The sequence below is a fragment of the Macaca nemestrina genome, chromosome 9 (assembly GCF_043159975.1).
Source record: "Macaca nemestrina isolate mMacNem1 chromosome 9, mMacNem.hap1, whole genome shotgun sequence".
Taxonomy (NCBI): domain Eukaryota; kingdom Metazoa; phylum Chordata; class Mammalia; order Primates; family Cercopithecidae; genus Macaca; species Macaca nemestrina.
In genome coordinates this window covers 41282408-41305290 of record NC_092133.1, presented here as the reverse complement: position 1 = coordinate 41305290, position 22883 = coordinate 41282408, and the positions used below count along the sequence as shown (strand labels likewise).

General features: G+C 40.6%; 1 protein-coding gene across 1 annotated transcript in view; it reads left to right on the top strand.

Annotated features, from left to right (window-relative positions):
• LOC105480250 (kinesin family member 11) overlaps nt 1–22883 on the top strand; it is a 67688-nt gene that overhangs the window by 9008 nt on the left and 35797 nt on the right. The window contains exons 2-10 of the mRNA XM_011738839.2: nt 3891–4023; nt 4244–4341; nt 4781–4859; nt 7038–7223; nt 7361–7485; nt 11363–11453; nt 11697–11939; nt 14945–15040; nt 20812–20900. Coding sequence (XP_011737141.2) covers nt 3891–4023; nt 4244–4341; nt 4781–4859; nt 7038–7223; nt 7361–7485; nt 11363–11453; nt 11697–11939; nt 14945–15040; nt 20812–20900 — 1140 coding nt within the window. The remainder of the gene's footprint in view (nt 1–3890; nt 4024–4243; nt 4342–4780; nt 4860–7037; nt 7224–7360; nt 7486–11362; nt 11454–11696; nt 11940–14944; nt 15041–20811; nt 20901–22883) is intronic.

Genomic DNA, 22883 nt, shown 5'->3' with positions numbered 1-22883 from the left:
AAGTATTTTCTAATTTTCCTTGTGATATCTTCTTTGAACCCTGGTTACTTAAACACACACATTTGTGTGTGTGTATGTGTGTGTGTGGTTTTTTGTTTGTTTGTTTTGAGACGGAGTTTCACTCTTGTTGCCCATGCTGGAGTGCAATGGCGCGATCTTGGCTCACTGCAACCTCTACCTCCTGGTTCAAGCGATTCTCCTGTCTCAGCCTCCCAAGTAGCTGGGATTACAGGCGCATGCCACCACGCCTGGCTAATTTCACACACACATTTAAAAAATACATCTACCTGCTTTTACTTCAGAATTTTTGCAATTTCTGTTCTCTCTGCATGAAAAACTTTTCCACCAAAATACCTACAGGGCCTGGCTCCCTTGCTTTTTAGGTTGTGCTTAAATGTCATCTTCTGTATAGAAGCATTCCCTAGCTACCCTAGAATAGCAACCAACTATCTTCCCCCCTCAACACTTCCTATCCCCCTTAAACTGCTTTCTTTCCCTCCCCTCCCCTCCCCTCCCCTCCCCTCCCCTCCCCTCCAGTCCCCTCTCCTCTCCTCTCCTCTCCTCTCCTCTCCTCTCCTCTCCTGACAGAGTCTTGCTCTGTTGCCCAGGCCTGGAGTGCAGTGGTGCATTCTTGGCTCACTGCAGCCTCTGCTTCAGCTTCCCAAGTAGCTGGGACAGTAGGCGGCAGCCACCATGCCTGGCTAATTTTTTTTTTTTTTTTGAGATGGAGTCTCACTCTGTCGCCTAGGCTGGAGTGTAGTGCACAGTCTCGGTTCACTGCAACCTCCATCTCCCAGGTTCAAGTGATTTCTGGCTAATTTTTGTATTTTTAGTAGATATGAGGTTTCACCGTATTGGCCAGGCTGGTTTCGAACTTCTGACCTCAAGTGATCTGCCCACCTTGGCCTCCCAAAGTGCTAGGATTACAGGTGTGAGCCACTGTGCCCAGCCTAATTTTTGTATTTTTAATAGAGATGGGTTTTCACCATGTTGGCCAGGCTGGTCTCAAACTCCTGACCTCAAGTGATTCGCCCACCTCAGCCTCCCAAAGTCCTGAGATTACAGTCATAAGCCACTGTACCTGGCCTGCTTTATTTTCATTTCTAATTTATCAGCATCTAATATATTTATTTATTTGATAATTATCTCGTCCTTCCTTCAACTAAGTTAAAAGCTCCCTGAGCACAGGATTTTGGTGTTTTTTTCTTTCCTTTAACTTTGTATTGTTCATTGTTATATCTCCAGTGTCTAGAAAATTACCTATCACATAGTAAGTACTTGATGAATATTTGTGGAATGAGTTAATTTAGCACTTCTCCACAGGATAGGACTTAGGTTTTTTTAATCCTCCATCTCCATTCCCTCACCATTTTGATTGTTTGAATTTTTATATAACTATAGTGAAACCAGCAAATTGATGGATTTGTTAGTGTGATCGGCAGAAACTTTGCAATTTCTAATAAGTTAGAGAAGTCTGGGTAGGAAAGTAATGGCTTGGCATTACTCTTTCTTAGAGTACAGATGGTCCCTAAAGCTTCTCTGAGAATTTTGATAACTTTTAGGAATGTGTGATCTGTATGAATTTCCTATTACTCAGTCCTGACAATGTGAATGGTATTCATTTGGTAGCTTAATTTTATACATCCAGGCAAGATACTAGTTTAGGGGATGCCAAAAATAATAGACTAATTGGAAAAGCTTTAGTCACGTGAGAGCAAATCACTCCACTTGATGCTCTTGGCCTACCTCAGTATAAGTTGGTTCTGCCTTAGTTTTGTTGAAGTTTTTTTTTTTTTTTTTTTTTTTTTTTTTTGAGACAGAGTCTCGCTCTGCCGCCCAGGCTGGAGTGCAGTGGCGTGATCTTGGCTTACTGCAAGCTCCGCCTCCCGGGTTCACGCCATTCTCCTGCCTCAGCCTCCCGAGTAGCTGGGACTACAGGCGCCCGCCACCTCGCCCGGCTAGTTTTTTTTTTTGTATTTTTTAGTAGAGACGGGGTTTCACCGTGTCAGCCAGGATGGTCTCGATCTCCTGACCTTGTGATCCGCCCGTCTCGGCCTCCCAAAGTGCTGGGATTACAGGCTTGAGCCACCGCGCCCGGCCTGAAGTTTTAATAATACTGTACATTCATGTAGGTTATATGCATTGTGTAGGTTTTAGTATAGTTGGTAAATGAAAGCATTACCAAATATTACCTGGGAGTTAAGTTTCCTAGGATCACAAATTTGGTCTTCTGATCACTCGGAAGTAGAGTGGGCTGTGCCAGGGGAAGTTAAGGTATCCTTAAATAAATAGCAACTTGGTTTATCTAGTGATAAGGGGAAAATAATTTCCTGTTTGGCACTTTCTCCAAAATACATGATACTCAATGGGAAAAATGAACTCAGGTCAAGATTATGTCTCTCCCTTTGGCCCAGACATGTGTTAAGTATATAATTATCTTATTAATGCTACTCTGTGGACTGTGATTATTTTTAGTTTTCCCATAATTCCTCTTAGGATGACATTTATTAGGTAATGTGGTTTAACAAATATTTGAGAACCTACTGTGTGCTAAGCATGGTAGTTGTTGCTGGGGAAACAGTAAACTAGACAGGATTTCTTTCCGTAGTGATCTGAGGTCTAGTGGGTAACACATTAAAAAAAAGATGATAAGAGAGGTGATGTTTAGAAAGGGTGTATAAAGGGTGCTGTAGGAATATATAGCAAACATTTAATGTGGTCTTGGTTGGAGCAGGTGGGGGAGGCACGTAGGATGGAAAGGACTTCCTGAGGAAATAACCATTTCAACTAAATACCTACTCAGGCATTTCCGTAGAATGAGGACTCTTGATCCAGTCGGCTTGGGCAGTGTAGACCTTCTGTGTCTATTCACTCATTTGAAAAATGGGGCTAATAATATTGCCAACCTCACAGTGTTGTGTGGACATACTGAGTGAGCACATGTAAAGCACTTGAAACAATAAGTACCTGGCACATAGTAAGTACTCAGCTTATTAGTCATTATTTTTATGTACTTTTTATTTTGTGCCAGGTATCCACTGGCAGATGAGTATTTTGAACACAAACTTGACATGTTTTTTCTGCTACATCATAACCCAACTTGATCAGATTTTTTTTTTTTTTTTTTTTTTGAGACAGAGTCTTGCTCTGTTGCCCAGCCCGGAGTGCAGTGGCCGAATCTCAGCTCACTGCAAGCTCCGCCTCTGGAGTTTACGCCATTCTCCTGCCTCAGCCTTCCGAGTAGCTGGGACTACAGGTGCCCGCCACCTCGCCCGGCTAGTTTTTTGTATTTTTTAGTAGAGACGGGGTTTCACCGTGTTAGCCAGGATGGTCTCGATCTCCTGACCTCGTGATCCGCCCGTCTCGGCCTCCCAAAGTGCTGGGATTACAGGCGTGAGCCACCACGCCCAGCCAATCAGATTTTAAGAATAGGAGAAATGGAATTCTGAAAAATAAGTTTGGCATTTTTACAAGTTAAAACCAGTTAGTGGCTTGGCACAGTGTCTCACATCTGTAATACTAGCACCTTGGGAAGCTGAGGTGGGATGATCACTTGAGCCCAGAAGTTTGAGACCAGCCTGTGCAACACAGTGAGACCCCAATCTCTACTGTCAAAACAAAACAATTCTGTTAGTATCTACTCATAAGAAGCTGCCAGAATTGTAATGTCTTACATATCTTTGAACATTTAAAAAATTATATTTGTGAAACTTGAGACACTTATAATTTTACTGTCTGCTTTAGCAGTATCATTTAGTCCTGATTTAATCCCCATCACCAACAATGTGGTCAGAACTTCGCGTTTTTCTTGACAAATGTAGTTAGGGAAAATGTCGTTGATAACCTGAGAACTAAGAGCTCTTGAATGACTTTGTGTATTTCTTTTATAGACCATTTAATTTGGCAGAGCGGAAAGCTAGCGCCCATTCAATAGTAGAATGTGATCCTATACGAAAAGAAGTTAGTGTACGAACTGGAGGATTGGCTGACAAGAGTTCAAGGAAGACATATACTTTTGACATGGTAACATATGGTGCAATTTATTGATTATCCACTAATGTAAAATAATTTTAATATACATGTTTTACCTGGAAAAGGGTGTATACTTAGGAATTTTGGTTGTCTCTTTGAATTGTCAGATGGCTTCTAGTGGGCTGAATTATGAATTAATTAACATACGAAAAACAAAATTATTAAAATGAGTAATTTTAAGTTTTATTTTTTTAATTCTTTTTTTTGATAGGTGTTTGGAGCATCTACTAAACAGATTGATGTTTACCGAAGTGTTGTTTGTCCAATTCTGGATGAAGTTATTATGGGCTATAATTGCACTATCTTTGCGTAAGTAAAACAGTGTTTTTTCAGATTTATGAAAAAGCTTAAATGCGTGTGTTTTGTTTGTTTGTTGTTTGCTTTTTGAGACGGAGTTTCACTCTTGTTGCCCTGGCTGGAGTGCAATGGCGCAATCTTGGCTCACTGCAACCTCCGCCTCCTGGGTTCAAGCAGTTCTCCTGCCTCAGCCTCCCAAGTAGCTGGGATTACAGGCGCCTGCCACCACGCCTGGCTAATTTTTGTATTTTTAGTAGAGACGTGGTTTCACCTTGCTGGCCAGGCTGATCTCGAACTCCTGACCTCAGGTGATCTGCCTACCTCAGCCTCCCAAAGTGTTGGGATTATAGGCGTGAGCCACTGCGCCTGGCCTGTTTTTTGTTTTTTAGTCTATCACTAAGAGTCATATGGGTGTGTTTCCTTTTGATTTAACACTTGTTAATCTTTACAGGTATGGCCAAACTGGCACTGGAAAAACTTTTACAATGGAAGGTGAAAGGTCACCTAATGAAGAGTATACCTGGGAAGAGGTATTTATTGTTTATAATATACTTTTATCTCTAATGTGGCTGAAATTTAACTGTATAAAACTTGTTTGAGGGTCTCTGTCTTGAAATAGAGAAGATCAAAATACCTATGTCAAAATGAACTTAGGATAAACCACTACTACAGTAAAATTAAAGTGCATGGTATGACTCCTGTTTAAGAAACAGCCTCAATGGAAGAGGAAGGACCAATATGTATGGCACAGTTATGTCATAAAAGAGGGGTCTATTTACGACAGAATTGTTGGAGCAGAATATTGTAGAAAAGTTGGAATATGAGTGAGGCTCGAAAGCAGGCAGGGCTTTGTACTGTAGGAATGGGTCTCAAAGTTAGCACGGCCAGGGGAAGTATAGTACTTTATTCATGATGATCTTAAGTGTTCAATAAATTAAGATGAATGTATTGTTTAATATTGCGGAAAGCATATACTACATTTTACAAAGATTTCCATGAATTTAAGTGAGTTTAATAACTATGGGAGAGAACCAATACTGGAAGAAAGTTGAAAGAAGAACAAGACAAGTTGAACTAGAGCTGAAGTGTTACAACTTTTTATAAAAAGTTTAGTTTTAAATTTAGTAATGTGTTTAAATTTAAATGAGTTTAATAACTAGTTAATTGGCTGGATGTGGTGGCTCATGCCTGTAATCCAAACACTTTGGGAGGCCAAGGCGGGTGGATCACCTGAGGTCAGCAGTTCGAGACCAGCCTGGCCAACACGGTGAAACCTCGTCTCTACTAAAAATACAAAAACTAACTGTGTGTGGTGGTGCATGCTTGTAATCCCAGCTACCCGAGGGGCTAAGGCGGGAGATTCACTGGAACCCAGGAGGTAGACGCTGCAGTGAGCTGAGGTGGCACCACTGCACTCCAGCCTGGGCAACAGAATGAGACTCTGTCTCAAAAAACAACCAAAAAGCTAGTTAATTTTCCAAAAAAAAAAAAAAAAAATTATCTTATTTTATTTTTTTAAATTTTAAATTGATGGGGTCCCACTGTGTTCCCCAGGCCAGTCTTGAACTCTTGGGCTTCAGGAGTCCTCCCAACTCAGCCTCCTGAGTAGCTGGAATTAGAGGCACATACTACCTTGCCCAGCCAATTTTCCAAATTATTGAAAGTTGGGTAGAACCTTTTTTCTAGTGGTTACATAATTGAGTCATTAACTTACTTTACATATATGGATAATAAAGTTATGAATTGTAACCATAGGGGATATGGAATAGGCTTAAAGCATAGTTTCATTGGGCAGAATTATTGAACTTGGCTTTTTTTTTTTTTTGAGATGGAGTCTCGCTCTGTTGGTCAGGCTGGAGTACAGTGACTCAATCTCGGCTCACTGCAACCTCCACCTCCCGGGTTCAAGTGATTCTCCTGCCTCAGCCTCCTGAGTAGCTGGGACTACAGGTGCACGCCACCAAGCCCGGCAAATTTTTGTATTTTTATTACAGATGGGGTTTCACCATATTGGCCAGGATGGTCTTGATCTCCTGACCTCGTGATCCACCTGCCTTGGCCTCCCAAAGTGCTGGGATTACAGGCGTGAGCCATCACGCCTGGCTGAACTTGGCTTTTTTTTTTTTTTTTTTTTTTTTTTGAGACGGAGTCTCGCTCTGTCGCCCAGGCTGGAGTGCAGTGGCCGGATCTCCGCTCACTGCAAGCTCCGCCTCCCGGATTCCCGCCATTCTCCTGCCTCAGCCTCCTGAGTAGCTGGGACTACAGGCGCCCGCCACCTCGCCCGGCTAGTTTTTTGTATTTTTTTTTTTAGTAGAGACGGGGTTTCACTGTGTTAGCCAGGATGGTCTCAATCTCCTGACCTCGTGATCCGCCCGTCTTGGCCTCCCAAAGTGCTGGGATTACAGGCTTGAGCCACCGCGCCCGGCCTGAACTTGGCTTTTTAAGTAGATAGGTTCCATTGGTTTCTATGTAATGCTCAGGCATGAAGAAGGCTAAGAAGTGTGACAGGTTTATGGAGGGTGTGAAGACTACTATTGAACAGATTGTTGTAAATGGCTTCTCTAACATTAACTTAGTTGTTTCTTTTTTTTTATTTTAACTTGCTTTGCCATACTTATGTTTAAATATATTATAAAGGAGGCCCATGTATTTTAACTGCCACAGTAAATGGCATTCTTCCTTTATATTAGTCCTTATTATAATTTCAGGATCCCTTGGCTGGTATAATTCCACGTACCCTTCATCAAATTTTTGAGAAACTTACTGATAATGGTACTGAATTTTCAGTCAAAGTGTCTCTGTTGGAGATCTATAATGAAGAGCTTTTTGATCTTCTTAATCCATCATCTGATGTTTCTGAGAGACTACAGATGTTTGATGATCCCCGTAACAAGGTAATTCAGTCTTTGAGAATGAAATGTCTCTGAATTTTAACGTGTGAGGCTTTGAGAAGTCAGAGAGAGAGAGAAAGAATGTGTGTGTGTGTGTTTTTTAACCAATCTAATGGATGTTCTTTTGGTATTTTGGTCAGAGAGGAGTGATAATTAAAGGTTTGGAAGAAATTACAGTACACAACAAGGATGAAGTCTATCAAATTTTAGAAAAGGGGGCAGCAAAAAGGACAACTGCAGCTACTCTGATGAATGCATACTCTAGGTAAGAAAGCCATAGTCTCTTTCCTAGCCCCATTTTCTTTTAAGAAGAATTAGGACTTGGAGAAAATCAAATTGGGGTGGGTCAGGGTATGAGTCACGTACCTAGAGTTTGTGTTATAAGGAGGGGTCGTTGGTGATTGGCTTGAGATTTATAGGGAAGGAACCAATATTGGAAGAATGTTGAAAGGAGAACAAAGATAAGTTGAACCATAGCTGAAGTATTGAACTTTTTTTTTTTTCTTTTTTGAGACCAAGTTTCGCTCTTGTTACCCAGGCTGGAGTGCAGTGGCACGATCTCGGCTCACTGCAACCTCTGCCCACCAGGTTCAAGCAATTCTCCTGCCTCAGCCTCCTGAGTAGCTGGGATTATAGGTGCCCGCCACTAGCCTAGCTAATTTTTGTATTTTTGGTAGAGATGTGGTTTCACCATGTTGGCCAGGCTGGTCTCAAACTCCTGACCTTAGGTGAACCACCTGCCTTGGCCTCCCAAAGTGCTGAGATTACAGGTGTGAGCCACCGCACCCAGCCTAAACTTTTTTGAAGTAGAAGAATCCTTTTATTCTAGTGACATCATATATGGAAGCCCAGGATAAAATGTGGCTGCTATAGTTGATTTTAGAATGGGACGCTCTGAGGCTTACCTCCTTAAGCCTTATGAAGGGGTCCCTGAGGCACTTTTGTGGAGCCCCCTACTGATATTAGAATATAGTTTGAAAACCCTTGCATTTAATAAGGATTAGAAGAAGTCAGGTCTTTTAAAATGGCTTCATTTTAATGTGGGAGACAGATGGTCACTAACACTGGCTTTCATGGATTGAAAGGGATGATTTTTTCTCTCTAAGTATCTTTTACTGAAATATAAAAATTCCTTTTTAAAAATTGTTTATTTTCCTCTCTTACCACTCTATTCATTGAAATATAAAATGCCTGTCATAAATTTACATAAGTTAGGAACTCCTTTTTTCTTGTAAAGACCCCTACAGGACAAATTCCAAATTCTACAAATATAGTTTACTAAAACAAGTGTTTGTGTGTGTGTGTGTGTGTGTGTGTGTGTGTGTGTGTGTTTGTGGTCTTTGAAGGAAACATCAGAATGTGATAGAAAAAGCAATAGATTGGGAATTAGATATTTGTGTGTAGTCTCAGTTTCACAGTTAATTCAGTATGTGACTTCGGGTGAATAAGTGAATTTATCTGCATATCAGTTTCTCTGAGCTACAAAATTATTATTAGGATTGGAAGTCTTATTTCTTTGCTGGCTTGTAGTTGAAAATTTCTATAAAATGCCATAGCAATTATAGTTACAACTCTAAAAAAAGTTTGCATTTAAAGAAAGAAGAAAAATATAACATAAAAGTGATTAAGATCATGGAATTTTGGATGATTTCAAAATTTTAATTAAATTTTCACTTAATGGCTTTCCAATAAAATGGAAATTTTATTCTGTGGTTGATTTATGACTTAATTTCATGTAGAATTTTGAGAACTGAACTGAAGACTAGTTAAAATTTCTTTAGGTACATTTCACTAAAGTATAAAATTTCTATTTTTCCTTTTTTCTTATATGTAGACTTGTATAAAGGTCACTTTTTATGAATGTATGTGACAAAGAGGAGAAGCTAATTCAGTTTTCCCAAATTAGAGCTAACTCCAATGCTTATTTGTATTAATTGCCTAATCTGGATTAGGAATGGGTAGATAATGGTCGAAAAATATGAGATGAATATTATTATTATTATTATTATTATTATTATTATTATTATTATTTTTTGAGACGGAGTCTTGCTCTCAGCTCACTGCAAGCTCCGCCTTCCCGGTTTACGCCATTCTCCTGCCTCAGCCTCCTGAGTAGCTGGGACTATAGGCGCCTGCCACCTCGCCCGGTTAGTTTTTTTTGTATTTTTTAGTAGAGATAGAGACGGGGTTTCACCGTGTTAGCCAGGATGGTCTCGATCTCCTTACCTCGTGATCCGCCCACCTCGGCCTCCCAAAGTGCTGGGATTACAGGCTTGAGCCACCGCGCCCGGCCTATTATTATTATTATTATTATTATGTATTTTTTTTTTTTTTTGAGACAAAGTCTCTCTCTGTCCCCCAGGCTGGAGTGAAGTGACGCGATCTCGGCTCACTGCAAGCTCCGCCTCCCGGGTTCATGCTATTCTCCTGCCTCAGCCTCCCGAGTAGCTGGGACAACAGGCACCCACCACTACGCCCAGCTAATTTTTTGTATTTTTTAGTAGAGGCGGGGTTTGACTGTGTTAGTCAGGATGGTCTTGATCTCCTGACCTCGTGATCTGCCCGCCTCGGCCTCCCAAAATGATTACAGGCATGAGGCACCACGCCTGGTGGAGATGAATATTATAATTCAGATCTATAGTTTGCATTTATGCTTTTCCTTGGATCTTCCTCCTTTTCTGTAATTTTAAATAATTTAAATAATTTTTATAAAAATGCTACTTGGCTGGGCGCGATGGCTCACGCCTGTAATCCCAGCACTTTGGGAGGCCAAGGCGGGAGGATCACTTGAGGTCCGGAGTTCGAGACCAGCCTGGCCAATGTGGTGAAACCCCGTCTCTACTAAAATTACAAAAACTAGCTGGGCGTGGTGGCGTGTGCCTGTAATCCCAGATACTTGGTAGGCTGAGTCAGGAGAACTGCTTGAACCCAGGAGGCAGAAGTTGCAGTGAGCTGAGATCGAGCCATTGCAGTAAGTCTAGCCTGGGCAATAAGTCTCAAAAAAAAAAAAAAGATACTTAATTTTTTGTTTAAGTAACATGAAAGTACAAAGAAGAAAATTGAAACTTACCAGATTCTCTGTCAACTGTCAATGATATTAACAAACATGATAATGTTCACCAACTGCCATTGGATACAAAAAGAATGTCTTTGGTCATCTGTATAATTTTTTTTCCCCTAAGATAAAAGCAGAGTATTTGGTTTTTTTTGTTTGTTTTTTTGCTTGTTTGTTTTTTTTCCCAAGACAACATCTTACTTTGTCACCCAGGCTAGAGTGCAGTGACTCAGTCATGACTTACTGCAGCCTTGACCTCCTGGGCTAAAGTGATCCTCCCACCTGAGCCTCTAGGGTAGCTGTAACTGTAGGAGCATACCACTATGCCCAGCTAATTTTGAAATTTTTTTGTAGAGATGGCAGGCCCACTATGTTGCCCAGGCTGGTTTCGAACTCCTGGGTTGAAGTGACCCTCCTACCTTGGCCTCCCAAAGTGTTGGGATTACAGGCATGAGCTACCACCCCTGGCCTGAATATCAGTATTTAGCATAAGGTAGACTTTTGAACATTTTATAATCTAGCAGTGATTATCTTGTAGTGTTTTAGTAATCATGCTGTTTACTATTTCTGCTGTTAGGGGATAGGAGTCACCTATTTCTGATGACAGTCTCAAAGCAGAGAAGTGTACTTGTGCATGTACACAACAGCTGACATGGATGGGGAGGTGGAAGAGTAAACTAATGCCTTGCCTGGTACCATTTGAATTTATGGTAATGACATACTTCAAATGGTTCTTATGAATAGCAGATTGATTGCAAGCCATCTCTTCTTGACATACCAGGCAAATGTTTCGACCCCATCCACATCCAGCTTTCAGAGGTGCCTCAGGATTCTAAGTCTTTTGGAGTTTTTTTTCAGATAGCTTCTTATTGATGCCGCTTTTGCAGGCAGTAGATAGGAGAAAACAAAATCCTAATCACTGTTCTATCCATCTCCTATCTTCCAGAATATTCTTGATATCTCCTGTCTGATGTTATCTTTCTCTACCCATGTGGATTTAGATCTTCCTTTCCTGTTTTCAGTATTTCAGAAGCAGGAAATGCTGTTTTACATTATAATGACTGGGCAACTTGATATTGTTTTCTAGTCGTTCCCACTCAGTTTTCTCTGTTACAATACATATGAAAGAAACTACGATTGATGGAGAAGAGCTTGTTAAAATTGGAAAGTTGAACTTGGTAAGCATCCACCTTAATACTACTGTTTCACTCTTAAACACCTTATAGAGCAGCTTGAAATTTTGCCCTTGAGACAGTTTTTGTGGTCACTGGGTGATTAGCTTTGTAGTGGGAGAACAAATTTATTAATTACAGAAAAATTATTTTGCTGGCTATTTAATACATTATGTATACTATAAGAATGAAAGTCTTTGAATCCAAATCCAATAGACTCACTTTTTATTTTTATTTTTGAAATTAAAGGTTGATCTTGCAGGAAGTGAAAACATCGGCCGTTCTGGAGCTGTTGATAAGAGAGCTCGGGAAGCTGGAAATATAAATCAATCCCTGTTGACTTTGGGAAGGGTTATTACCGCCCTTGTAGAAAGAACACCTCATGTTCCTTATCGAGAATCTAAACTAACTAGAATCCTCCAGGATTCTCTTGGAGGGCGTACAAGAACATCTATAATTGCAACAATTTCTCCTGCATCTCTCAATCTTGAGGTAAGCCCTTTGAAAGCAAGCTGCGAGTGTAGTAGCTGTAATTCTTATTTAGCTATTATATATTTTAAAAGTTTATTTACTAGGCTGGACATAGTGACTCATACCTGTAAACCCAGCACTTTGGAAGTCCGAGGTGGGTGGATCACTTGAGCTTAGGAGTTCGAGACCAGCCTGGGCAACCTGCCGAAACCCTGTCTCTACCAAAAATACAAAAAATTAGGTGGGTTTGGTGGTGCACACCTGTGGTCCCACCTACTTATGGGGCTGAGGTGGGAGAATCACTTAAGCCTGGGAGGCGGAAGTTGCACTGAACTGAGATCATGCCACTACACTCCAGCCTGGGTGGCAGAGGGAGACCCCATCTCAAAAAAATATATATATATATATATATATTTGGTGGAATAAAAAAAGTTCATTTAGTAGCTTCATTCTTTTTTTTTTTTTGAGATGAATCCCGCTCTTATCCCGCAGGCTGGAGTGCGATGACGACATCTCAGCTCACTGCAACCTCCACCTCCCGGGTTCAAACGATTTTCCTGCCTCAGCCTCCCAAGTAGCTGGGATTACAGGCGCCTGCCACCACACCCAGCTAATTTTTGTATTTTTAGTAGAGATGTGGTTTCACCTTGTTGACCAGGCTGGTCTCAAACTCCTGACCTCAGGTGAACCGCCCTTTGTCTCCCAAAGTTCTGGGATTACAGGCGTATGCCACTGTGCCGGGCCTAGCTTGCTTCATTCTATGCTATAATGTAAAACAATCTGGACATTGCATATGAACATATACAGGAGGACACTCCTGAAGAAGTTATCTTTTTCCTTCCTGGCAGAGTTTTTAACCTTAAAAAGCCAGTTTCTCAATGGCTTTTCCACACAGTCTTCAAAGAAAATTGCTGTGGTCATTAGCAGTGGGTGGTATATGGAGATTTAATTGAGGACTTAGGAGCAGGTAAAGTGAATGCTCGCTAGTGTGGTAAGGCTGCTTAGAGAACACTGAAGATGGCGTTGGATGTGTGAGAACAGAGAGAAAAACCAAGAGAAATAACAAAGATGGTAAAATGTAGTCTTATTTTATTGCTATCATCTGCCTTAAGTGGAAATTTTATTTATTTGTTTATTTATTTATTTATTTTTAGAAGTAGAGTCTCATGCTGTTGCCAGGGTTGCAGTACAGTAGCATGATCATGGCTCACTGCAACTTAAATTCCTGGACTCAAGTGATTCCCCCAACCACAGCCTCCTGAGTAGCTAGTACTACAAGTGTGAGCCACCAGGCCTGGCTAAGTTTTGTTTTTTGTTTTGTTTTGTTTTAAATAGAGACGGAGGTCTCACTATGTTTCCTAGGCTGATCTTGAACTCCTGGGCTCAAGGGATCCTCCTACCTCAGCCTCCTGAAGTGCTGCGATTTAGGCATGGGCCACCTCGCTTGACCTAAATGGATTTTAAAAAGCTTTTTTAGGCCGGGCACGGTGGCTTACACCTGTAATCCCAGCACTTTGGGAGGCTGAGGTGAGTGGATCATCTTAGTTCAGGAGTTCAAGACCAGCCTGAGCAACATGGTGAAACCCCGTCTCTACTAAAAAACACAAAAAATTAGCTGGGCGTGGTGGTGCACGCCTGTAATCCCAACTACTCAGGAGGCTGAGGCAGGAGAGTTGCTTGAACCCAGGAAGTAGGGGTTGCAGTGAGCTGAGATTGAGCCACTGCACTCAAGCCTGGGTGACAGAGTGAGACTTTGTCTCAAAAAAACAAAAAAGCTTCTTTAAGGTCTCCAACTTCCCCTTCATTAAAAAAAAACTTTATTGAGATTTAATTCACATATCATAAAATTCACCAATTTAAAGTATATTAATTTAATAATTTTAGTATATTAACAGAGCTGTCCAACCGTCACCGAAATCTAAGTTTTGAACATTTTCGTAACCCCAGAAAGAAGGCCTGTACCCATTGAAATTACTTTTCCATTTGCCCCACTCCCAGCTCTAGGACACTACTGCTTTTTGCATCTATGGATTTGCCTGTTCTGGATATTTCATATAAATGGAATTATGTAATATGTGGTTTTTTTGTGACTGGCTTCTTTCACTTAGCATAATGTTTTCAAGGTTCATCTGTATTGTAGCAGCAATACTTTATTCCTTTTAATGGGTGAATAATATTCTATAGTATGGAGTGCAATGGTATGGTCTTGGCTCACTGCAACCTTTGCCTCCCGGGTTCAAGTGATTCTCCTGCCTCAGCCTCCCGAGTAGCTGGGATTACAGGCGCCTGCCACCACGCCTAGCTAATTTTTGTATTTTTAGCAGAGACAGGGTTTCACCATGTTGGCCAGGCTGGTCTCGAACTCTTGACCTCATGATCCACCTGCCTTGGCCTTCCAAAGTGCTGGGATTACAGACGTGAGCCACTGTGCCCGGCTGATATGGGACATTTTGTTTATTCATCAGTTGGTAGATTCATTGAGCTTTGTGGTTTTTTGTTTTTGTTTTTTTGTTTGTTTGAGACAAACAAACCTGTTGCCTAGGCTGGAGTGCAATGGCACAGTCACTGCAATCTCAACCTCCTGGGCTTAAGTGATCCTCCCACCTCAGACTCCCAACTAGGTGGGACTATAGGCACATGCTACCATGCCCAACTAATATTTATCTATTTATTGTAGAAACAGGGTCTCCCTATGTTGCCAAGGCTTGTCTCGAACTCCTGGACTCAAGTGACCCTCATGCCTTGGCCCCCAAAGTGCTGGGATTACAAATGTGAGCCATCATTGAGTTTAAGAATAGTCTAAAGGAAATTATCCTAAGGGTCAAGACTATGAAAATTGAAGAGAAGGGAAAAAAGGATTGAACAGCTTCCTTTTTAAAGGTTGGGCATAGTGGTCTTAATGACTAGATTTTAAAATTAGATACAACTATGAAATATTACTTTAAGTTATTATATAACATTTTAGATAACAGAACTACATTATTCTCACAATATCTTCACTAATTGATCTTTCCTTTCTATGACAGGAAACGCTGAGTACACTGGAATATGCTCATAGAGCAAAGAACATATTGAATAAGCCTGAAGTGAATCAGAAACTCACCAAAAAAGCTCTTATTAAGGTAACTGTGAATTTTGGAGCATAATGTAATCTTGCTTGACAAATGTGAAAATAAGAAACTTAAGTGGGAGATAATTGTTAAACAACATTTGTAAATTGCCCATGGAAGGCTTTTTATATAGTGATTTAAACTAAATATCTTACGTGTTAACATATTTTTTTCTAATGCTAATATGTTGACTTTACCAACTTTATCAACTGAGTTGGTACTCTTAACAAAATTTTCATTTATTTACATTTACAAAATTTATTTATTTGCATTTTTGAGGTATAATTTACATGCCATAACACCCACCCCCTAATGTAAGCATACAATTCAGTGATTTATAGTGCATTTACAGAGTTGTGGAATATAACCACGATCTAGTTTTAGAAAATTTGTATCACTATCCAATTTCCCTTTGCTCCTTTACAATCATGTGGCCACTGAACTGCTTTCTGTCTATAGATTTGCCTTTTCTGGAAATTTCCTATAAATGGAATCATGTAGTATTTGGTCTTTTGCATCAAGTTTCTTTTGCCTAGCATAACATTTGGGGTTCCATTTATAACATGTATCAGTAGTTTATTTCTTTTTATTGCTGAATAGTATTCAATTATATGCTGATAATATGACATTTGGATCATTTCCAATAATGCCATTGTGAACATTTCTCTACATGTCTTTTGTGTTGATGTGTTTTCTTTTCTCTTGGGTAGATATCTAGGGATTTAATTTCTGGGTTGTATAGTAAGTTTATGCTTAAGAAACTTTTCCAAGTAGCTCTACCACTTTGTATTTCCTACAGCAGTTTATGAGGTCTGCAATTTCTCCACCTCCTTTTCAACACTTGTTTTTTTTTTTTTTTTTTTTGAGACGGAGTCTTGCTCTGTCACCCAGGCTGGAGTGCAGTGGCCGGATCTCAGCTCACTGCAAGCTCCTCCTCTTGGGTTCACGCCATTCTCCTGCCTCAGCCTCCCGAGTAGCTGGGACTACAGGCGCCCGCCACTTCGCCCGGCTAGTTTTTTGTATTTTTTAGTAGAGACGGGGTTTCACCGTATTAGCCAGGATGGTCTCGATCTCCTGACCTCATGATCCGCCCGTCTCGGCCTCCCAAAGTGCTGGGATTACAGGCTTGAGCCACCGCGCCCGGCCCACTTGTTTTGTTTTTGTTTTCTTTTTTTTTTTTTGAGATGAAGTCTCGCTCTTTCACCCAGGCTGGAGTGCAGTGGCACGATCTTGACTCACTGCAACCTCTGCCTCCCAGATTCAAGCGATTCTTCGACCTCAGTCTTCCGAGTAGCTGGGACTACCGGTGTGCACCACCGCGCCCAGCTCATTTTTGTACTTTTAGTAGAGATGGGGTTTCAACATGTTGGCCAGGCTGGTCTTGAACTCCTGACCTTGTGATCCGCCTGCCTCAGCCTCCCAAAGTGCTGGGATCACAGGCGTGAGCCAATACACCTGGCTCCAGTATGGTTTTAATTAGCATTTCCCTAATGACGTTGAACATCTTTTCTTGTGCTTATTATCTATTTGTTTATCTTTTTTGGTGAAATGTCTATTCAAATGCTTTCCCCAATTTTAATTGGTTTGTCTTCTTATTAAGTTGTAAGAAGTTCATGTAGTCTAGATGCAGGCCCTTAATGAGATATGATTTGCAAATATTTCCTCCCAGTCTGGCTTTACTTTTTCCTTTCCTTGGTTTTTTTTTTAAATAAAGTTTTTATTATTGAGATAATTATAGATTCACATGCAGTTATAAGAAATAATACAGAGAAAACAGGCCAGGCACAATGGCTCATGCCTGTAATCCCAGCACTTTGGGAGGCCGAGGTAGGCGGATTGCTTTAGATCAGGAGTTTGGGACTAGCCTGGCCAACATAGTGAAACCCTTATCTCTACTAAAAATACAAAAATTAGCTGGGCGTAGCGGCGCGTGCCTGTAATCCCAGTTACTCAGGAGGCTGAGACAGGAGATTTACTTGAACCCAGGAGACAGAGGTTGCAGTGAGCTGAGATCGCGCCACTGCACTCCAGCATGGGAGACAGAGTGAGGCTCTGTCTCAAAAAAAAAAAAAAAAAGTAATAATACAGAGAAATCCTTTGTACATTTTCTTGAACTATAGAATATTACCACGGGGATATTGATATTAATAACAATCCACGGATCTTTCCCAATTTTCCTTACGTGTGTGTGTATGTGTATTTAAGTCTAGACAGTATTGTCACATGTATAGGTTCGTGTATTCACTACCACAATCAAGATACTGAACAGTTCCATCACCACAAGGACCCCTCATATTGCCCTTTTGTTACCACTTTTCTTCCCACCATCTCCCTCCTTTCCTGGTACCCAATAATCTGTCCTCTATAATTTCAAGACTGTTATTGATTGGAATCATACATTATGTAAAGGTCTGAGATTGCCTTATTTATTTATTTATTTATTTTGAGATGGAGTCTTACTCTGTTGCCCAGGCTGGAGTGCACCCAATAATCTGTCCTCTATCATTTCAAGACTGTTATTGATTAGAATCATATATTATGTAAAGGTCTGAGATTGCCTTATTTATTTATTTATTTATTTATTTATTTATTTATTTATTTATTTTGAGACGGAGTCTCACTCTGTTGCCCAGGCTGGAGTGCAGTGGTGCGATCTCAGCTCACTGCAACCTCTGCCTCCCAGGTTCAAGCGATTCTCCTGCCTCACTCTCCCAAGTAGCTGGGATTACAGGTGTTTGCCACCATGTCCAGATAATTTTCTGCATTTTTAGTAGAGACAGGGTTTCACCATGTTCGCCAGGCTGGTCTCAAACTCTTGACCTTGTGATCCACCCACCTTGGCCTCCCAAAGTGCTGGGGTTATAGGCATGAGCCACTGCACCCAGCAGATCTTTTTTTTTAGTAATAAGTAGTAGTCCATGGTGAGTGTGTACCATACAGTTTTTGTAACTTTTCACTTATTGAATGACATATGAGCTGATTGCAGTTTTTTTGCTATTACAAACAAAACTGCTATTGACATTCATTTATAGGTATTTATGTAAACATACATTTTTATTTCTCTTGGATAATTGCCCAAGAGTGCAATTGCTGGGTTGTATAATAATTGAATGTTTATTATTTTAGGGAACTGCCTGTTTTTCAAATTGGCTATATCATTTTATAATGTGTGAGTAATCTAGTTTCTTCATATCCTCACCAGCATTTAGTGTTGTAACTTTTTTATTTTAGTCATTCTGATAGGTGTGGTAGGTAATAGATATCTCATTGTGGTTTTTAACTTGAATTTTTCTAAAGGCTAATGATGTTGAGCATCTTTTTAACATGCTTATTTGATGTTTATATATTTATGTATATATAGCATATACATATATTGCATATTGATATGTATATAACATACACATGTATAGGTAACATATATATGTATATATATATTTATTTCCTCTTATAATTTATTTGTGGAAATATCTGTATGTTTGTCCTGTAGAGTTTTACCGTAGTATCTTTTGACGTGTTCCTCTGTTCTTTGTATTTTCTGTAAATTGGAAGCTGAATCTTGAGGCTTAATTAAATTCAAGTTTTGTCTTATTTATTTTTGGCAAAACTAATTCATAAGCCGTAGTGTCTTCTTCCATTTAGAAGTATATAATCTCTGGTTCTCTTTTTTTTTTTTTTTTTTGAGACGGAGTCTCACTCTGTTGCCCAGGCTGGAGTGCAGTGGCACCATCTCGGCTCACTGCAAGCTCTGCCTCCCAGGTTCACGCCATTCTCCTGCCTCAGCCTCCCCAGTAGCTGGGACTACAGGCACCCGCCACCATGCCCGGCTAAATTTTTGTATTTTAGTAGAGATGGGGTTTCACCGTGTTAGCCAGGATGGTCTTGATCTCCTGACCCTGTGATCATCCCGCCTCGGCCTCCCAAAGTGCTGGGATTACAGGCGTGAGCCACCGCGCCCGGCCGGTTCTTTGTCTTTTTTATGGGCAATGACAATATTCAGGGACTTGGTCAATAGTTTTCTAAGGTTGCAATATGGTAATATTTGAATTCAATTATTCTTTCTTAATTGATTGCTGAACCTCAGGTTGAATATCCCTTATCTGAAATGCATGGGACCAGAAGTGTTTTGGATTTCAGATATTTTGGATTTTGGAATATTTGCGTATACATAATAAGGTATATTGGGGATGGGACCCAAGTCTAAATATGAAATTCATTTTTGTTTCATAGAACCATATATATGTAGCCTGCAAGTAATTTTATGCAATATTTTGAATAATTTTGTGTATGAGACAGTGTTTTAACTGTGACCTGTCACATGAGATCAGGTGCAAAATTTTCAATTTCTGGTGTCATGTCGGTGCTCAAAAAGTTTGGGACTTTTGGACCCAAACTTTTGGGTTTCAGGTTTTCAGATTAGGGATGTTCAACCTGTGCTTCTATTAAAAGGTTCTTTCTCTCATCTACTTAGAGGTATAGTTCTTATAGGAAAGGCAGGACACATGCTTGATAATTTCCTTTATTTGCCAATTTTGAGAATAATGAGTTGGTTTCCTAGGTTTCTTAGTGTCATTATAATCTCATATATTTAAATTGTTTGTGTTAACTGACTGTAGTTTTTCTCCTCACTGATGCTCAGATTGGCTCATCTTTGGCCAGGGGTATGTTAGTCTGTTTTCATGCTGCTGATAAAGACATACCCAAGATTGGGCAATTTACAAAAGAAAGAGGTTTATTGGACTTATAGTTCCACATGGCCGGGGAGCCCTCATAATCATAGTGGAAGGCAAGGAGGAGCAAGTCACATCTTACGTGGGTGGCAGCAGGCAAAGAGAGAGCGCTTGTGTGGAGAAACTCCCATTTTTAAAACCATCAGGGCCGGGTGCGGTGGCTCAAGCCTGTAATCCCAGCACTTTGGGAGGCCAAGACGGGCGGATCACAAGGTCAGGAGTTCGAGACCAGCCTGGCCAATATGGTCAAACCCCGTCTCTACTAAAAACACAAAAATTAGCCAGGAGTGGTGGTGGACGCCTGTAGTCCCAGCTACTTGGGAGGCTGAGCAGGAGAATCGCTTGAACCCAGGAGGCGGAGGTTGTAGTAAGCCGAGATCGGGCCACTGCACTCCAGCCTGGGAGACAGAGCGAGACTCTGTCTCAAAAAATAAATAAATAAATAAATAAAACCATCAGATCTTGTGAGACCCATTCACTGTCATGAGAACGGCATGGGAAAGATCTGCCCCTACAATTCAATCATCTCCCACTGGGTCCCTCCCACAACAAGTGGGAATTATGGGAGCTACAAGATGAAATTTGGGTGGGGAGACAGAGCCAATCTATATTAAGGGGTTATCTCTTCAGGTGGCTTCTTGAGTCCTTTTGATTAGCCTAGTAGTCTTTGTTTAGCTTCTTTCCTTGCCTTATTTGACAAGATGTTCTGTGTTCATCTTGAGTATTTCCTACCTCAGTCCTGGAATCAGATGCTTTTCTAAGGAATCCTGGTTCATTTTAGTTTGAAATACTGCTACCAACCTGGGTACTGGAGGTTGTGGTTTTTCTTGGGAAGTCCATATTTTTAGAATGAGTGCATTTAAAAAGGAGCTTTGAAAGACTTTATTTCTATACAAATTAATATTGATTAACAAGTATGGTTATAACTTTTTATCATGCTTCTTTATGTTTTAAAAGACATAAAAAGGCTAACTTTACTTTTTATTTGATGCATATCCTTCCCATACTGAATGAAAAAAGTACTAAACTGACACCTTCAACATTCCTCTTGTGTAGGAGTATACGGAGGAGATAGAGCGTTTAAAACGAGATCTTGCTGCAGCTCGTGAGAAAAATGGAGTGTACATTTCTGAAGAAAATTTTAGGTAAGCCCTTGGCTATGGAGTTAATTTCCAAGAATAAGCATTTCTGATAACAGGCTATTTGAAGTAAAACTTACGTAGCAGTAAATAAAATCTTTATATCAAGTGCCGATAAATACTTCATTTTGTGTGTGTGTGTGTGTTTTCTTTTGAGACAGGGTGAGTGTGCACTCTCACCCAGACTGGAGTGCAGTGGCACAATCTTGGCTTGCTATATCCTCAATCTCCTGGACTCAAGTGATCCCCCTGCCTCAGCCTCCCAAGTAGCTGGGGTTACAGGCATGAGCCATCACACTCAGCTAATTTTTGCAATTTTTTGTAGAGACAAGGTGTCGCCATGCTGCCTAGGCTTCTATTTTGTTTTGACATTAACAAGTAGCTATCAAACACTTTATAAAATCTTTACTTTTAGTTTTTAAATCATTAATTCATATGAAGTTTCAAGAAGAGTACAAGAGAGGTTTCATGTATTCTTCACCCAGTCTTCCTCAGTGGTTATCTCTTATATAATTATAGTACAAGGCTGGGTGTGGTGGCTCATGCCTGTGAATTCTAGCACTTTGGGAGGCCAAGGCAGGCGGATCACCTGAGGTTGGGAGTTTGAGATCAGTCTGACCAACATGGAGAAACCCAATCTCTACTAAAAACAAAATTAGCCGGGTGTGGTGGTACATGCCTGTAATCACAGCTGCTCCAGAGGCTGAGGCAGGAGAATTGCTTGAACCTGGGAGGCAGAGGTTGTGGTGAGCCGAGATAGCGCCATTGCACTCCAGCCTGGGCAATGAGAGCAAAATTCTGTCTCAAAAAAAAAAAAAAAAAAAGATAAATAAAAAATAGACTGGGCGCCATAGCTCATGCCTGTAATCCCAGCACTTTGGGAGGCTGAGGCGGGTGGATCACCTGAGGTCAGGAGTTTGAGACCAGCCTGGCCAACATGGTGAAACCCTGTCTCCACTAAAAATACAAAAGTTAGCCGGGCGTGGTGGCAGGCCTGTAATCCCAGCTACTTGGGAGGCTGAGGCAGGAGAATCGCTTGAACCTGGGAGGCAGAGGTTGCAGTGAGCTGAGATAGCACCATTGCACTCCAGCCTGGGGAAGAAGAGAGAGACTTCATCTCAAAAAAAAAAAAAAAAAAAAGAAAACAATAAAATAAATAACAATTATAGTACAATACCAAAGCTGGGAAATTGACCTTGATACAATATGTATATTAGTTTGTTCTTATACTACTATAAAGAACCACGGAGACTGGGTAATTTGTAAAGAAAAGAGGTTTAATTGGCTCACAGTTCAACAGACTCTACAGGAGGCATGGCTGGGGAGGCCTCAGGAAACTGACAATCCTGGTAGAAGGGCTAAGGGGAAGCAAGCACATCTTCACATGGCGGCAGGAGAGAGAAAGTGAAGAGGAGAGCGCTGCACACTTCTGAACAACCAGATCTTGTGAGAACTCATTCGCTATCATGAGAATAGCAAGGGGGAAGTCCATCTTTATCATTCAGTTATCTCCCACCAGGCCTCTCCTCCAACATGGGATTATAATTCAACATGAGATTTTGGTGGGGACAGAGAGCCAGACCATATCAACATGTGTATATACTTCTGTGCCATTTTGTCACTTGTATAGATTTGTGTAACCACCACTGCAATCAAGATACAGGCTATCCTATCATCACAAGGAACTCTCTTGCTAATTCACTATAGTCGCACTCAGTCCATCTTTTTCATGATTCCTAACCCCTGGCAACCACTAATCTGTTCACTTTTTAAAGCCCTGGAGTAGTTGTTCAAAGGAAAGCTTTTATTGAGGCCCATTATATAAAACAACAATAACAACAGAGAAAACAAGGGGAAGAAGGCAAGAGGGATGCTAAGGACTATAACTTGAAAATTCTTGATTGTGTTTATCCTTGAAGATAGTAGGAAGCAATACTTTCACAGAGCATTTTTTAAAAGTTAATAGTGATAAAAGATATTAGACCTAAT